Source organism: Heteronotia binoei, chromosome 13 (assembly GCF_032191835.1).
Source record: "Heteronotia binoei isolate CCM8104 ecotype False Entrance Well chromosome 13, APGP_CSIRO_Hbin_v1, whole genome shotgun sequence".
In the NCBI taxonomy this organism is placed as follows: domain Eukaryota; kingdom Metazoa; phylum Chordata; class Lepidosauria; order Squamata; family Gekkonidae; genus Heteronotia; species Heteronotia binoei.
Genome location: NC_083235.1, coordinates 74,708,485 through 74,726,137, shown reverse-complemented (window position 1 = coordinate 74,726,137; position 17,653 = coordinate 74,708,485). Strand labels below are relative to the sequence as shown.

Below are 17,653 nucleotides of genomic sequence, written 5' to 3'. Positions count from 1 at the left end.
CATCACAAAGAAGAAAAAGAAGAAGATATTGGATTTATATCCCGCCCTCCACTCAAGAGTCTCAGAGCGGCTCATAATCTCCTTTACCTTCCTCCCCCACAACAGACATCCTGTGAGGTGGGTGGGGCTGGAGAGGGCTCTCACAGCAGCTGCCCTTTCAAGGACAGAGCCTCAGAGCATCTCACAATCTCCTTTACCTTCCTCCCCCACAACAAACACCCTGTGAGGTGGGTGGGGCTGAGAGGACTCTCACAGCAGCTGCCCTTTCAAGGACAACCTCTGCCAGAGCTCTGGTTGACCCAAGGCCATTCCAGCAGGTGCAAGTGGAGGAGTGGGGAATCAAACCCGGTTCTCCCAGATAAGAGTCCGCACATTTAACCACTACGCCAAACTGGCCCATAAAGCTGCTTTATGGAAAGCTGAAAAGCAGCTGTGTGTAGTCAACCACGTTTTTTAGAGGATATGGCAGCATCTACCAGTGGACATAACAGAGGTACCACAGGGGAAGGCAGCAGAGTAGATCTTTGGGGGAACCTGTTCCTTGTACTCATAATTTAACATGGAATTTTTTGGCTTCTGAAGGGCAAAGGAAGACCATTTACTTTGCAGTTCCATTCCTAGGCTTTGCGCTTGTTTACCTTTGACAAAACTATCTGGAAGGCAAAATACAAGTCAGTCGTTTGTGTCCTTTCCTTTCATTCATTCCAGTGGATTTCAGGCTCTGCATGATATAAGATCTGCCCTCTTAGTTCCAATTCATTATGACATTTCTGTTTCTGTTGCACTGTGGCATCTAAATCTCACTTTCTTCAAAGACTTCCTCAGTGGTCTCACCGATGGTGACTTCTCCTTCACTGCTGTCTGAGCTGCTTTTTCTGGGCTTGGGCCTCCATGTTGGGCTTAGCTCAACACTGCAACATGGTCTCTGCTTTGCCACTTGCAAGCTCTGAGGCGAAGACATTTCCAAGGAGTGCTGCCGCTGTTTCTTGGATTTCTTTGAACATCTCCCCAGGAGCTTGATGTTCTCCCATGGCAGGCAGACAAAAGGATATGCCAGCAGGAAATGAGACCATTGTTTATGCAGTTCAGCTTTCACCTGGAAAACACAGAGACAGAAAGTAGAGTAAGAATTCTTTTGTGGGGATTCACAAATGCTGTACTGCCTCTCCGGGGTACTCCGTGCTGAGATTACAGAGCAGGCATAGAGATTTGCCCTTTTTGCCATGTTCTAGAACTTCTTGGAGCAGGCATTGAAGTCATCTTACAGGAGAAAGCCTTGTCTATTTCTTTCTGATTATAGTTGCCAAGTTATAGAAATGTTACTAACCATGAATTGAGTTTAGGCACATCAAAGTAGCAAGGCCCCCCTGGCTCCTTTCACTTTTACTAACAAATGCAGGAATGTATTCTTTGAAGATAAAACCTCCTGTGACTAATTCCCATGCCAGCAAGGCTGGAACCCAGGATGCGCTGACCGCAGTAGAGATAAGGAAGTTACAGTGAGAAGTTTCACACATGAATGTAGAATTGTTTAGAGAATGTAGAATTGTTTATAGAACCTTTGATGTGCCATCTTTTAAGTATACGTTTTACTGTTACATTGTATCAGTTCCAATACCTAGCTCAGCTGAGCCACATGGATTATCAATAAACCAAACTTTGTTTCACAATTCAAGAACTGGTTACTTTGAGATCTAATGCTTGACACCGACTTCCACGGGAAACACAAACAGAAATCCGTAGGACATTCTTAGGGACCTGGAACCAGCAAGATGTCAGAAGTGTGACTCACAAGTGTGCAGCAACTGCTCATGTACTGATACCACACTTCTGACATCTTGCGGTGGTCTCAGATCTATTTTGCATCTGACATTACCCTGCCACATTTGTGCTCTCTTTGCTGATGTACAGAAACTAGGATCAAGAAGATCCCTATTACAGTATTTGGACAGAGGACCCACACACTTGTACCTAAATATCATTTAAAGGTCTTCAGTAGGACTTTACAATGCAGACAATATTGTGAACAGTCACTGATTTATTTGTTCTTGCGCTGCCTCCCTCAGAAGCCTATTTTTCCACCTATTTTCTTTTTGTCTCTTCTTTTATACTACATGTCACTAACTACTGTACTTTAACTCCTCCATGTTGGCTGTTGATCTTTATAGGTTAAGTATTCCTGAAAACTATCACAATAAAGTATACTTTAAAAAAAAAGTGATACATGGCTGCAGGAATGTGTATTCTAGACTAAAGAGATGCTGATTCAAATTTCAGTGTAAAAAATTGCAGGAAAACTCACACAAATCTGATTTTGCATGCCTGTTTACAGCCATTGTCCCCCTGACCTGCTTTAGCATCATTTAAACTTGAAAAAAGCCTGTTTTCTGTGTGACCTCAGCCAATCAGTGATTGGGCTATGAAAATGAAGCTGCCATAGTTCCAGGTAACTAGTCTGGTTTGGTTCCATGATGATGTCACTGAGGGGCATTCAAAGCCCTCAACGTCATTTCTTGGAGGGGGGGGGGGGAGGATGAAGGAAACTATTCCCAGCCAACTGGGTTGATGTTGCAGTCCTGTTGCAGTCCTTGCCTACCAGAACTGAACAGCAAAACATTTGCCCTGATCCAGCTACAGTTGTGCACAGTTATGTATGATAAGTTATGGGCAAAATGGGGATAGCAATGCATGTCTGAATTTATATTGCATCAGGAATAATGTAGTGGCTATTCAAAAAACATTTTATAGATGTTATTCTTAATTTATAAAAAAGCCAGGATGTCCCTTTGATGCAAATAAGTGAATATCTTAGAAAACAAAATTTACCCAACATTATAGAATAAAGACAAATAATGAATGGTCCTATAACAATTAGAGAAGTAGTGGAACCTGAAAAAGCTCCAGGACCCCATGGTTTATCAGTTGATATTATAAGTGCTTTGAAGAAGATGAGATCTTACTACCCTTGCAAAATACAATGAGCTCTATATTAAAGGGGGGGGAGGGTGAGATGCCAGAAACTTGGAAAGATGCCAATATAACATTAATGCCAAAAGAGGGACAAGACTTTATTTCAACAAAAATATTATAGACAAATTTAATTACTGAACAATGGCTATAAGCTGTTTATCGCAATTTTAGGGGAAAGACTGAAAATAATATTACAAGGATTTATGAAGACCAATGTGGATTTTTACCCAAGAGACAGTTGAAGGATAATGTCAAAATTGTACTGAACATCTTGAAATACTTTGGAAAACATACTGAAAAACATACTGATTCTTTTAGATGCAGAAAAAAAGCTTTTGATAACTTGAACTGGGCCTTTATGTTCAAAGTTTTAGAAGGTATGGATTTTGGTGAGAATTTAATAAAATTGTTAAAATTGATTTACACTTCACAGCCTCGGCAGGGAGGGCAGGGTATAAATAGAATTCAACAAACATTAAGCATTAAACAGTTAACAAAAATAATTGTTAACAGAGATGTAACCAAACCTTGTGAGATTCAAAAAGGGACAAGATCTTTATTCCCTGTACTGCAGTCCTTGGAATTTTTAATAGAGACATAAGACAGTATGAAAAGATTAGAAGTGTAAAGATTAAAAGAATTATAAATTATGAGCCTTGGCAGATGATTTGTTTTTGGTTCAAGAGTATTCCTTAAATGGTGTTGATTTTCTGATGTTCATATTAAAAGAATTTTGTGCACTAGCAGGCTTTCAGATTAACAAACAGAAAACTAAAATGTTAACACAAATATGAAACTACAAGAACAAGAGCTGATGAATAAAACAGGTTTCAAGGTTAAAAAGAAGGTAAAACAATTTAGGAATTACATTGTCAAATACAAACTGTATGTTATTTCATAATAATTACCTTAAGACCAAGAAAGAAATTTTAAAGATTTGCTGAGATGGGAAATATTGCAATTGTCATTGTTGAGGATATCTGCAATAAAGATGAATGTTTTGCATGTAATATTATATTTGTTTCACACAATGCTGGTTTTGACATCTGATGTACCATTTAAACAATGGCAGAAGGTAGCTCAAGATTTGTGTGGCAAGAAAAAAAACATGTTAGATTTGAAATATTACAAGATTTAAAAGAAAGAAGTGGTTTGGAGTTACCTGACTGAAAGTTTACTTTGCTGATTGTTGTTTGGTATGGTTGAATGAATGGCTGTTATTAGAAGGACATGATTTAAGATTCAGATGGCATGCCTTTTGTGGTACTATAAAGTTTAAAGTTGATGTGGATTTCAAAAATCATTATATCAGAAATGCTATTCTGTGAATATGGAACAAATACAAACTTGGGCTGTGTCCAAAAACACCTCTGTGGATTTCAACACAAAAAGCCTTCTTTAGACAGAAAATGGTAACTAAATACAAGTGGTTAATGTATCATGATATCTTAGCATTTCCACAAGGGGAATGCAAAATGAAAACAAGAGAAGGTTTGATAGCACAAGAATATAGCTGTCAATGGTTTTTTGATGCACAACTATTAGAAAAGTTTAAAGTTGATAAAAAGTTGTATGGATTTGAGCAATTTGTTACTGTATTTAAAACAGAATAATATATAAAAATTGAACAATGGGGAAATTTGTGGTTGAAGGAGTCTTAAACCTACAATATGACCATTTTCATTGCAATCTCACACTGTCTTGACATTTTCAGTGAGTTATCTATCACAACCCCAAGATTGTCAGTCTCTGCCAGTTCACACTCCATCAACTAGTATTTATAGCCAGGATTTTTGTCAGTCTCTTTGTCAGTCTCTGCCAGTTCACACTCCATCAACTAGTATTTATAGCCAGGATTTTTGGCCACACTGAACCGCATCTGCCATGTTGACACCCACTCACGCAGCCTCAACAGATCCCTTTGGAGTGCCTAACAATCCTCTCTGGTTCTCACCACCCTGAACAATTTAGTGTCATCTGCAAACTTAGCCACTTCGCTGCTTACTCCCAACTCCAAATAATTGATGAACAAGTTAAAGAGCATGGGACCCAGTACTGAGCCCTGTGGCACCCACTGCTTACCATCTTCCACTGTGAAAATTGCCCATTTATATTCACTCTGTTTCCTATTAATTAGCCAGTTTTTGATCCACAAGAGGACTTGTCCTTTTACTCCATGACTCTCGAACTTACTAAGGAGCCTTTGATGAGGAACTTTCTCAAAAGCTTTCTGGAAATCAAGGTAAACAACATCTATTGGATTCCCTTTGTCCACATGTTTGTTCACCCCCTCAAATAACTCTAACAGGTTAGTGTGACAAGATCTTCCCTTACAGAACCCATGCTGAGTCTTCCTCAATAACCCGTGTTCATCAATGTGCCTACTCATTCTGTCCTTGATAATGGTGTCTACCAAGTTTCCTGGTATTGAAGTCAGACTGACTGGCTTGTAATTTCCCAGATATCCTCTGGAACCCTTTTTAAAGATGGGGTGACATTTGCTACCTTCCAGTCCTCAGGAACGGAGGCAGAATTCAATGAAAGATTACATATTTTTGTCAGGAGATCCTCACCTTTGAGTTCTTTCAGAACTCTTGGATATATGCCATCCAGGCCTGGTGACTTATTAGTTCTTAATTTGTCTATCAGTCATAGGACCTCCTCTCTCGTCACCTCAATCTGACTCAGGTCCTTCAACACCCCTTCCAAAATTAGCTGTTCTGGAGTGGGCAAACACTTCTCATCTTCCACAGTGAAGATGGAGGCAAAAAATGCATTCAGCTTCTCAGCCATTTCCCTATTCTCCTTCATTAAACCTTTTACCCCTTGGTCATCCAAGGGCCCCACAGCCTCCCTGGCTGGTTTTCTGCTTCTAACGTATTTGAAGAAATGTTTATTGTTGGTCTTTATGTTTTTTGCAATATGCTCCTCATAGTCCCTTTTTGCCTGCCTGATCACAGTCCTGCATTTGATTTGCCACAGCCTGTGTTCCCTTTTATTAACCTCACTTGGCCTAGCTTTCCACCACTTAAAAGAATCCTTCTTACCTTTTACAGCTTCCATTACTTTGTTTGTTAACCATGCAGGCTTTTTAAAATACCTATTTATGCCTTTCCTGACTTCTGGTATATATTTTATCTGAGCTTCTAGGATTGTAGTTTTAAATAGTTTCCAAGCTTCCCCAAGGGTTTTGACTCCATTTACCTTTCCTTTCAGTTTCTTCTTCACATGCCTCCTCATCTCAGAGAATTTACCCCTTTTAAAGTCAAAAGTGGTCGTGTTGGTCTTTTGGGGCAACTCCCTATTTATACAAATGGTGAAATCAATAACATTACGGTCACTGCTTCCAAGCGGTGCAATCACTTTTACATCTCTCACCAGGCCTTGCTTACCACCTAATGCTGTTGCACGGCCTGGAAGGCTGCCACACAAGGCAGCTGGGCCCCCTGAATGTGGCAGGTGACCCAGGTGTTGGGAGGCCTCCACTCCAGTGAGGCAGGGCTCCCGGAAAACAGCAGGCAACCAGGGCATGGGAGGCCTCCGCTCCAGTGAGGCTGAGCCCCCCTGAGTGCGGCAGGTGACCTGAGTGCCAGGAGGCCTCTACTCCAGTGAGGCTGGGCCCCCTGAGTGTGAAAGCTCTGGCTGACCCAAGGCCATTCCAGCAGGTGCAAGTGGAGGAGTGGGGAATCAAACCTGGTTCTCCCAGATAGGAGTCTGCACACTTAACCACTACATCAAACAAGTCAAAATGTATAAAAATGTTTCAAACAAATGTTGAAAGTGTGAACACCAGGAAGGGACATTTTATCACCTATGATAACAAAGCCAAAAAATACTGGATATGAATACATTTATTTATTGAGAAGATTTTAAAGACTAATATACAAATGAAACCAGAGGATTTTTTGCTGGGACTTAATCAATAAACAGAAAATACTCATGGTCCATACTCAATGTCATGAGACATTGTTTTTGTATACGACAATGACAGCAAGAATGTTATGTGCTCAAAAATTGAAATCTTCAACATTACCTACATCTTTGATTAGGGAAAAGACACTGTCTAAATTTTTTGCTATTTGGAAACCTCTTATAGATTTTTTGTATGAAACTGAAAACAATGAACTGATGACTTATGTTTTAGATATTAAGACACAAAAATAAGATTACAGGGAAAGGAGATGTATTTTTCTTTTTGTAACTTTAGCGTAAGGGTGTAACATGTAAATGTATATCTATCTCTCCCAGAAAAAAAATTGGTAGTTACTCTTCTGTTTCTTTATAATTGTTATATTGTCGTTCTTTTTGTTTGCTTTGTGTTTTTTATTCTTTGCTCAAAACTCTTAATAAAATTCATATTAAAAATGAGATAATGTAGTGCAGACGGAACACAATGCAGATGCCGTCTATCTGCCCTTCATTTCTCTCAATGAGATTTGTATCTGAATGATTTAACTCCCTCCATATTCTGCCCCAATTTATCAACTATCTGAAGCTTGATGAGGAAGAGGGTGCATCAGCCCAGTTGCTTTGACCAGAAGGATGCCTTTTCTCTTCACACTTTTTAATAAACCTTTAGGATCGCCTCTCCTGGTACATCCCACTAAGAGCTTTATGCTCAATGGATAACAACCTACTGGCCCAGAAACCATCCAGCTGTCCTCATCTAGAACCAGGGCTTTTCCAACCCCAGTGCCATTCTGGTGGAACACTCTGTCGAGTGAGATTTGGACCCTGTTGGATTTGAAGCAGCTCCGCAGGGCCTGTAAGACAGATGTTCCACCTTGTCAGGCGTGGGTTCATTGAAGCTCACAAGAACGCAGACTTAGTAGTTTAAAACAAAGTTGCATTTATTGGACACTTCAGAGTTACTCCAAGCAAGCAGATAAGTTGGAACTGATAGAGACTGTTTCAGTCTATAGCTATTTATCCTCTACTTCAAAAGCATTCACATCTATCCCACAGTTCCCAAAACAAAAGGCTACTTTTGCATGTGAAACATTCCCAGTGCTTCCCCCCTTATCTCTTCCATTGGTGGTTACATTGCCCAGAGGGGCTGGCCTTGGAGCCTCCGGAGAGGAGGTGAGAAGCTGGCACCTACAGGTGGCTTCAAAGACTCTTGGCAACCTTTGATAGTCCTGGGAACGGCTCTCTACTCTTCCCCCCTCCCTCCTAGCTGGCCCCGTTTCTGGTTAGTAAGAATCCCCCCTGCATATTTGATCATGGTTAGTAGCAGTGATTAATAACACAATGAATGAACAGAGCCTGACACACCTGGCTTATGGCTGACGGCAACAACGGTTTCCATTCTAGACTGGCCTCCCCTTCTTCCCTTCCCCATCCCTTGTTGCTGTGTCTGTCATTTCTCATTTGACTAAGTGTTGCACATTTACTCTCCCCCCCCCCCAATTAAGAAGCCATCTTGTGCCATCTTTTAGCTGCCAGTATTATTGTAATAATTTGTTTTAATAGTTTAATTTTATAGTGCTGCATTTTGCGGGTTATAACAATGTCCAAGAAATGCCCACCGCACAAACATTGTGGCTCAGCTCTGTTTCAGTCTGCTGCACCACATGGCAGTCTCTTTCTCGAATGCAGAGGCACTCAAAGGCCAACATACCAGCCTATTGTTTGACACAGCAGGCAGGGACAACTGGGCACAAGTAAATTCATTCACAAGACAGTCTCCTTATTATTTCTAGAAACAAGCTGAAGGGGACAGTCTTCCGTGTGCTGATCTCCCCAACCACCTCAAGGAACATTGCGGGGGAAATTCAGTACTTTTTCAAACAGAAAATAACCTTCCCATAAAACCCCCAGAAGGTCAGTACGAACACTAGGCAGCCTGAGGTACAGACTGTACCTGCTAGTAGGTCCTGAGGCATATACTAGAAAAAGCAAATGGTACAGGCACCATCCTTAATGTTTGTGGTGTCTTGGTGATGGAGTTTCTGGCTTGTGCCCATTCACATTTTTTGTAAACTTGTTTGCAACAAGAGTGACACAGTTTTAACATACCTCACCATTAGAAAAGCAGTACAAAAGTGCTACAAGAAACCCCTGGAAGAGAGAAAAAGATAAATTAGTGTGTGGAGCTCTCCCATTAGCGTACGCATGCAGCAGTCCCCAAATGACAGCCAGTGTGGCATAGCAGTTGCCAACTCCAGGTGGGGAAATTCTTGGAGATTTGGCCCATCATGCATCAGTCACCACCTCTGGATTCCCATTGGCTGACTTCCCTGTCCCCCGCCTACTGCAAGTCCAGGAACACTGAACAAACCACCAATTTGGTGTCATCTGCAAATTTAATGAGTAGCCCCTCCACACCCTCATTCACATCAGGATAGAGTTATTAACCACACTTCTTGAAGGGGAGATATGTGACACTGGATTTATTATAAATTTATATGTGGCCAGAATTAACTTGGCAACAAGCTGGGGAGGGGGGAAGCAATCACTCCAAAGACTCATAGGGAAGGATATGGCAAATACCTGAGATGATAAAGTTGACAAATTTATACTATGGTTAGGTAGAGATGCCAGGCAGATAATAAGCTACTATTGCACTGGGCACTGTTTGTTTCAGACTAGAATAAGAGGTTTGATTATTCTATCCAGTGGTATAAACTCTTTTCCTAGTTGTGAAATACTAGTTTCTCTCCACACCCTTTTCTTTTTTCAGTTAAAATGAAATTGATTGTATTAAAAACATCTTTTTATCCTGAAAACTTACATGGAAGGAACTCATTGTCAGATGAATGAAGAGTTTTATATGCCTGGAAAGCCCTTTCACTTGTTCATCAAGGATGAAAAAAAAGACAATCTCATGAATCCCAAGTAATGGTATTAACACCAGAGTTGATCTTGCCAGCCTTAAAATAAAATAAAATGTAAGCTACATATCCTTGACACAAAACTGATCAAGAAAACAAGATGGACACAATATTTTTTTTTTTGTATTTTAATCATTTCTGTCTCATTGTTGCTACCAAAGGTGCTTACACAAAATTCAAACACGATATAAGCAATTCAAAAATGCTTGCATAATATAGTAAAATAACATTACAAATAAAGAACAGAAAGACTAGCTAAACAAGTACGCCTTTGCTGGTTCTAGAGACTTACTGGGTGCCAGCTGAATATCTGGGGGGAGGATGTTCCGTTACTGATTGTCCATTAAAAAAAAAGTCCCTGTCTTATATGTCTATCCCTTTATTTCAGATTTGGGATACTCAGAGAAAAGGGCTTTGGATAATGTCCATAGTAAACAGACTGGTTCATATGAAATAGCCAGTTCTTCACATGTCTTAAACTTAGACCAAAGAATCACTAGAAAGCTAAACAGCACTCTGAAATGAGTCCAATTTTTAAAATTTTGTCTCCCACCACCACTTGTGGTGGGAAATGTCAGCTGAGGGCAGAAGATCTCCTACCCTCACAGGAAACAGAGTAACTCTGAGGACAGCAGGCAAGTGGCAACCAGAAGAGAACGGCTGTGTGGGAAATGAGTCAGTTAATACAATGAGCCGAGTGGGTCAATTCAGTACAGAATGTTGTTATCCTTGAAGTTCTCGGGGTGCAGCATCAGCCACCCCAGAAAACAGAACTGGACTACAGCATCTCTGAATTAAATTCTCTCATCATTCATTTATTGATTGGGAACAAAAAGAGGGGTCAGCCCAATTCATTGTGTGTTAGGGAGGTATCTTCCTTTTCCTCTTTCCCCAGCAAGCCCTTGTAAGTTCTCAAAAAGCATAATACGGATAACTTTTTCAACCTCGGCAGAAATCTGTGATGATTTTTATCTAAATTAAGTTGTGGAGTCCAGCCATTTCAGAGACAGGGCCCACCCTAGACTGTTTGGCACCCTAGGCAAGGTGCCCCCCACTGCACTGATAACATCACCAAGTCACGTGGGGGGCACCCAATTCAGCGCCCCCAGAGGGCTGGTGCCCCAGGCAATCGCCTAGTTTGCCCAGTGGCAGAGTCGGCCCTGTTCAGACAGAATGCTACACAAGGCCTCCTATCCTTAACCTCAAGATCGATGTCGATTTTAATGGGATTGTTTTCTCGATTAATGTTGAGTTCTTTTAAAAGTGTCAATTCCCCCTTGCAGAAGTGACTGCAAATCATTATAAAATTGTGTTTTCAGTTTAAAAGGATAACAAGATTAGTACAAATCTGGGCACTCAATGCCTACCTGAATTTGTAATCATGGAAATTCATTTGCTGGGCTTTAAGTTTTGAAAGTAGCAACTTTAGAATTTGTAAGAAGATACAGAAGTTCACCTTCAAAGAGAAAAAAACATACTTTGTTAGTGTCAATAAATGCAATGAGTTTGCTTGCTCATTAATCTGCCAATGGACAGAGAATGGCTGTTAAGGGCAGAAATTGTATACTGCCTCATTATGAGGCTATCCCAATAAGCCTCAGAGCTAGAGGGAAAACAGGAGGGACTCAGTGCTTCTCTTCTCAGTCTCCCTGCTAGCAGCCTGTAGGAGTTCAGGGGATACCCAGAATCTGCACAACCAGGCCGGGACAACCCTGGCTTAGAGCACTAGAAACAGTTTAGTTAAGTATTGTAATTCTTTATTCCAATAGGCAAGTTATAGTTACTGCTAATAAAGAAGCCTTCAGCCAAATGGAACTGGGTGTTTGCTCCACGACACCAAATAACTATAATAAATATAAATTCACAAAGCAAAACTGAACCTCTGACTGTATAAAGCAGTAGTTTATTCTATAGGTGTAACATCTTTTGCTGCTACTGTCTTGTCTTATTCTGTATTTTTTTTTCTAAGTCAAGAAGTTCTGATCCAACTCAGTCACAGCTGCTGGAGAAAAAAGAGGCACTACTTGAGAAAAAGGACACCATAGGGATGCACCACACAACAGAACAGGGGACTGGTGTTCATACATACAGCAACACAGCTCCAGTTACAATAATCTCATCATGTACGTCTTTCACTTGCTAGCTGTGGAACACAGGACCTTCATTGTACATTGCACACTAACATCTACAACAAAAACCAGGCAGTAGCTCTTTCTAAGCATGTGAGGTAGGGTGGAGGATTTGGAGCAGGAAGAACATAGGATTGGAGGAGAGGATGCATGCCTGGCGCTAGGGTTTCTAGCGCCCCAGGCCAAAGGCCACGCCTCCACCCCTTTCCAGCATTACTTTCACACACGTAAAGCACACGTGGCCCAATGACATCACTGGAAGTGACGTCATCAGGCCACACACGCTTCGCACAACCGCTCAGCCTGCCCCTCTCCTGCTTTAAAGGGAGGCAGGAAGAGGCTGCATCCTTCTTTCTTGTTAAGAAAGAAGGAGGTGGCCTCGTTTCCGGGTACCTCCGAAGCGGGAGAGGGCCAGGTAAGGGGCAGGTGCAGGCCGCACGTTCTTTCTGTCCCCACCCCTTGCCCGACCCTCTCCAGCTTCAGAGCGACCTGGAGACGAGACCGCCTCCCTCTTTCTTCACAAGAAAAAAAGACACAGCCTCTTCCTGGCTTCCTTTGAAGCGGGAGAGGAGTGGGCAAGGGGCAGGGGCATGCCGAGCAGCGCGTCCTTAAAGAAAGAATGTGCAGCCCACACCTGCCTCTTGCCTGGCCCTTCCCACTTCAAAGGAAGCCGGTGAGAGGCTGCATCCTTCTTTCTGAAGCTGGAGAGGGGCAGGCAAGGGATGGCGTGAGCGGGGATGGCGTGTCAGGGACGGGGAGGGGGCATCTGCCCCAGGCAGCCGCCTACTTCGCCAACTCCCACGTGCCGGCCCTGCTGCCAGGCCTCCACTCCAAACCATGCTACACAACCCCCCCCCCCCCCGCAAATTCCATGTACTTCTTTGCCTCTCTGGAACCCTATAAAGGAAAAACATCTTGGAAGAGAAGATTTATTGCCAAAAAGCAGACCATGAGACAGTCAGTCGCAAGCACATCTTGCCCACAGCCGCTTTTCTGCTTCAGATTCCATTATGCAGGGCCATATCCAGCAGTGGGACAGTAGGGGCAGCACCTCTCTCGAATGAGGGAGCGCCCCTATCCCCCAGCCTGCTGCTTCCTGCTTCCCCCCGAAGTGCAAGGGGGCCTGTGGCTACTGGTGGCAACCATGTGGTTCCTCCCCTGCATCAGCTCCCTGTATGCTTCCCCTCTCTTCCCCCCCTGACAGCTGAGCAGAGGGAGTATATACTTTAAACCCCCTCTCTGGCATTGTGCAACAGAAGTGGCGTGATTTCTCCATTGAATATAATGGAGAAATTCTGCTGTAGCTGCAGTGTGACTCCAGAGAGGGGCTTAAGGTTTAACTCCCCTCTCTGCTCTGCTGTCAGATGTGGGGAAGGAGGGGGGTGCTCATGTGGCCTCCTTGTGAGTGGGGTCTTCCTCCTGCTAGCAAGCAGGAAGTAGACTCTGCCAGCAAGAAGAAGAAGATATTGGATTTATATCCCGATTCCACTCCGAAGAGTCTCAGAGCAGTTCGCAATCTCCTTTACCTTCCTCCCCCACAACAGACACCCTGTGAGGTGGATGGGGCTGAGAGGGCTCTCACAGCAGCTGCCCTTTCAAGGACAACCTCTGCCAGAGCTATGGCTGACCCAAGGCTAGCAGGTGCACGTGGAGGAGTGGGGAATCAAACCCGGTTCTCCCAGGTAAGAGTCCCCACATTTAACCACTACACCAAACTGGCTCTCCACACCAAACTGGCTCTCTTCCCCTCTCTTCCCACTGCCTGACAGCTCAGCTAAGAGGGTTTTAAAAAAATAATTTAAAAAACCCTCTCTGCTCAGCTGGCTGGTGGAGGAAGAGAAGGCATCTGGCCTCCATTGCCAGCCATCAGACTTCTTTCGATTAGCAAGCAGGGAGAAGACTTGACTGGCCAGTAAGAAGGCTGGCCCACCATCTCCCTTCTGAAGACCCGGGGAGGGGAGGGGGTGACAGCCACCAGCTGCATGGCCTCCTCATTTCTTGCTGCCAAGCCTTTTTCCTGATAGGCAGCAGGAAAAAGACTCGTCTTGGTTGCCAACAAGGCAAGGCCACCTCTCCCTCCTCTTCAGAGAGCCTGGAACATCCGGGAAGGGGCCAGCCAGTGTGGGTGTGAGTGAACTTTTGTTTTTTTTTTTTATTTTATTTTATTTTAATTTTAATTTTTGTGAAGTCAGCAGTGATGTCACACCCCTTCAGTGGCTACATTGCCCCTTCCCAAAAAATCCTGCTTACAGGCCTGCTCTTATCAGAACTACTTTTCCATAGGAAAAAAAGGAGACAGCATTTATAGAAAGACTCAAGCAGGAGTCTAGAGAGGCGACACATATATTTCAGGAAGAAAGAAATGACACCATAGTTGATGCACTATAAGCACTGAGAAGCACCCTTTATGGTTCCTTAGCGGTCCAGCAAAAAGGTGGCTTGCCAAGGGCACAGTTTTGGCATTAATTCACAGCCGACAATCTGAGACACCAATGTGCTTAATAAAATTATTTCTTTATTTACAAGAACTAATATGCAAGCCAGGTCTGTGGGGTAAAACAACATGCCTTGTCCTGATTTGTCTTTTAGGCTTAGCTCATGTGTCCTTTAGATGAAATCAGCCATAAGCAGCTCCTGCTACAGTGACTCATGGTACTGAAAACCAACAGCAAAGCTACTTCATCAATACTGGATTAAACCCTGTCGAGACCCATAGGCAGTCAAAATCTTGGGGGGGCCCTCGCAAATGAGTCAGAGCACCCAACACCACCACCTGCGCCCCCCACCACAGCCTGCAGGCCCCTTTTCAAAAGCCGCTTTGACAAAGCTGCGGGGGAGAGGCAGAGAGAGGCAAACTTGGCAACGACGCCAGCAGCAACCGCACCAGGCAAGTCGGGCAAAGAGCGGCTCAGTTGCTGGCTGCGTGTGCAGGCCGGGAGGGCAGCAAGCAGGGAGGAAACGGGGGGTAGCCAGCCCAGACCCCTAAAGGTATGGGGGCCCATAGGCCAGTGCGTACTTGGCCTAATTGCTAATCCAGCCCTGTACTACATATCAGCAGTGTTTACATGAAGCTTCTGGTATAAAGTACTAGTTGTAAGCCACCTTGATCAGGATCCTGAAGAGGCAGCATAGAAAGACGCAGAAACAAACAAACTGTAGCTGCAAAATGCAGTAAGACACATGGCTGAGAAATGTATGTATATTTGTTTATGGATATGCATGTGTATTGCATATCTGGTCACTAAATGCCTACTAAATTAATATTATGAAGATTTTCTAGTTCTCAAGTTTATGGGTTTATTTGAATAGATGCTTTAATAAATTCTGTGCTCCTACCAGCTATTATTATTTCTACAGAAGACTGACTGATTCTTCCGTAGCAGTTGCTCTGCTCCCAGGCTTCTGCTTGCCCAGGCTCAAGCAATCAATTCCCCACCAGTTGCTGCGTGGGTGCATTTCGATCCACGGCTCCCTCCAATTTCCCTCACGGCTTCCGGAACTCTAAAAAACAAGAGCAGGAAGCTGCAAAGGAAATTGGAGAGAGTTGCAGATCACAATGTTCCCATGCAGCAACTGGTGGGGAATCGATCGCTTGAGCCAGAGAAAGCAGTAGCATGGGGCCGGAGCAACTTCGAGTGAGGTCTATGTAATGGATGGGGGGACACTTCCCCTAAATGATTGTTGCTCTACTCTGAAAGGGGAAACTGAAAACTGCAACTAACCTTCAACACTCAAAGTAGAGAAACAACTGTTTTGATACATGTGAACATCCTTTATAAATTATTGTATAGAATGGCAATGCTGAATTCGTTGCAGTACTCAATCCAGGGTACTATTCTCAAAGGAACTATAACAATTTAAGTATAAATGTGGCATTTTTAAGTAGTTTGTGGATCAGACTCTTAAATGTTTTGATTCTTTAAATGGGCCCTTTAGGAAATCCTGCCATTAGTACCAGGAAATAGCTTTGATCCACCAGAGGATTTTTGTAGCCAGAATGAGTGGGGGCAATTTTTTTGCCTCTCAGCCTCCTGCTGTAGACCTCTGAATGCCCCTCCTGGCTGTTCCTGGGGATCCCCTGTCTCCCAGGAACAGTATTTTGAAACCATTGTCTTTTTTCATGTTTGCAGAACCTGCTTGACTGTATCTCTGTATCAAGCATGGTGAAATTCCATTGATAATTGATTGTTATAGGGTCCTGCCTAAACCTGGTCTGTGAAGTATCATGGAGGATCCAGCTTTGTTAGCTCTGTTATTCTTTCCCTCCCCCCTTCTTGCTTTATTGCCTGAAAAGTAGAAGTGAGAATTGAAACTAACATGAGAAGAAGTAATCAGCACTTTCCCATACATTCCTGGTAGGGAGTACAGTACATCTGGGGAAAGCAAGGACAGAGTCCTGATAACACTATGAGAATGTTGACATTTATGATAGTTTATGTGTGAGAGCTACCCCGCACCCCCATCCTTTGGAATCCTTTTGAAGTAAGCCTTAAAAGTATTGTATCAATGTATTGGCAGCATTACTCTCAAGAATCTGTTACACAGAAAGTATCAGTCTATCAGTAAACATAGTCTTTGTATCAACTTCGACTCGTCATTGAACCTGCATGCTTGACACTCTGCCCTGTCTTTTCTCTTATACCTACATTTCCCCCCCAGTTCCTTTATTAGCTCTTTATCTTGCACAGTGCAAAGTTAAGTCAATAATGGAGAAGGCTCATTATCAATATTTGTGAACAGACAATATAAAATAACAACTGTCACAACTACGGAACACATAAATCAAGCAATAAGAAAATCCTTACAGCAATGGAAAAAAATATAGGCCCTCGAATAATCCACCAGAATTTCATGTTCCGATTCGTTGCCCAGCATCTAGAAAGACAAACCTAGAGGTATCATTTATGTTCTATACATAATATACAAATAGTACTCCATAGTTTAAAACAACTGTTGGAATATGACCTCTGAACTGGTTTACATTTCATATCTCTGATTTAAAGGCAGGGATAAATTAGTAAATAAAAAATACTGTGTCACATGAGACATCATTTTTTACTCCAGCCAACCTGGCAGAGGAACAGAGGAACTGGCAACTGAAGTGAACAGGTGGAGATCCTCCTTCTGGCCATGACATTTTCTTCCTCATGAAGACTGTCCAGGTGTGTGAGCAAACAGGTAAGGGCAGCCATTGTAGACACACATGGAGAGAGAGAAGAGGTAGCAGCTAATATCTCCTGATCACTCCTGCCTCTCTTCCTCAGACCTGGCCAGTGGCAATGGTGATGGGCTTGTGTAACAGTGTGGCCATTAAATTAAGAACCTCCATAACAGTCACACTTACATTGCATTGGTTCTCCAATATCCACCTTCAGAAGTGATACTTAGGCACAGTTGAACAGTGTTCAGATTTATTTGAACAGACTGGCATGGAAGGGAATTGATATTTACATAGTGTTTAGGATTTAGAATTGATAGAAAGAAAGTTAAATATATTTACAGAACTGCATCTTCTGGTGCTGAATACACAATAGATGTTTTGAGCCTTAAGGCTGTTTTGCTTTCACTGAAGGTATTAAGAAGAAGAAGATACTGGATTTATATCCTGCCCTATACTCTGAATCTCAGAGCAGTCACAATCTCCTTTACCTCCCCCCCCCCCCACAACAGACACCCTGTGAGGTAGGTGGGGCTGAGAGAGCTCTTACAGCAGCTGCCCTT

The 17,653-nt window shown here is 42.9% G+C and overlaps 1 protein-coding gene across 1 annotated transcript in view; it reads right to left on the bottom strand.

The window, feature by feature from the left end:
• Window positions 1–537: 537 nt before the first annotated feature.
• GLP2R (glucagon like peptide 2 receptor) overlaps window positions 538–17,653 on the bottom strand; it is a 98,358-nt gene continuing 81,242 nt past the window's right edge. The window contains exons 10-14 of the mRNA XM_060252111.1: window positions 16,738–16,807; window positions 11,171–11,259; window positions 9,704–9,842; window positions 8,989–9,030; window positions 538–1,096 (exon numbers count right to left, since the gene is read on the bottom strand). Coding sequence (XP_060108094.1) covers window positions 794–1,096; window positions 8,989–9,030; window positions 9,704–9,842; window positions 11,171–11,259; window positions 16,738–16,807 — 643 coding nt within the window. The 3' untranslated portion in view covers window positions 538–793. The remainder of the gene's footprint in view (window positions 1,097–8,988; window positions 9,031–9,703; window positions 9,843–11,170; window positions 11,260–16,737; window positions 16,808–17,653) is intronic.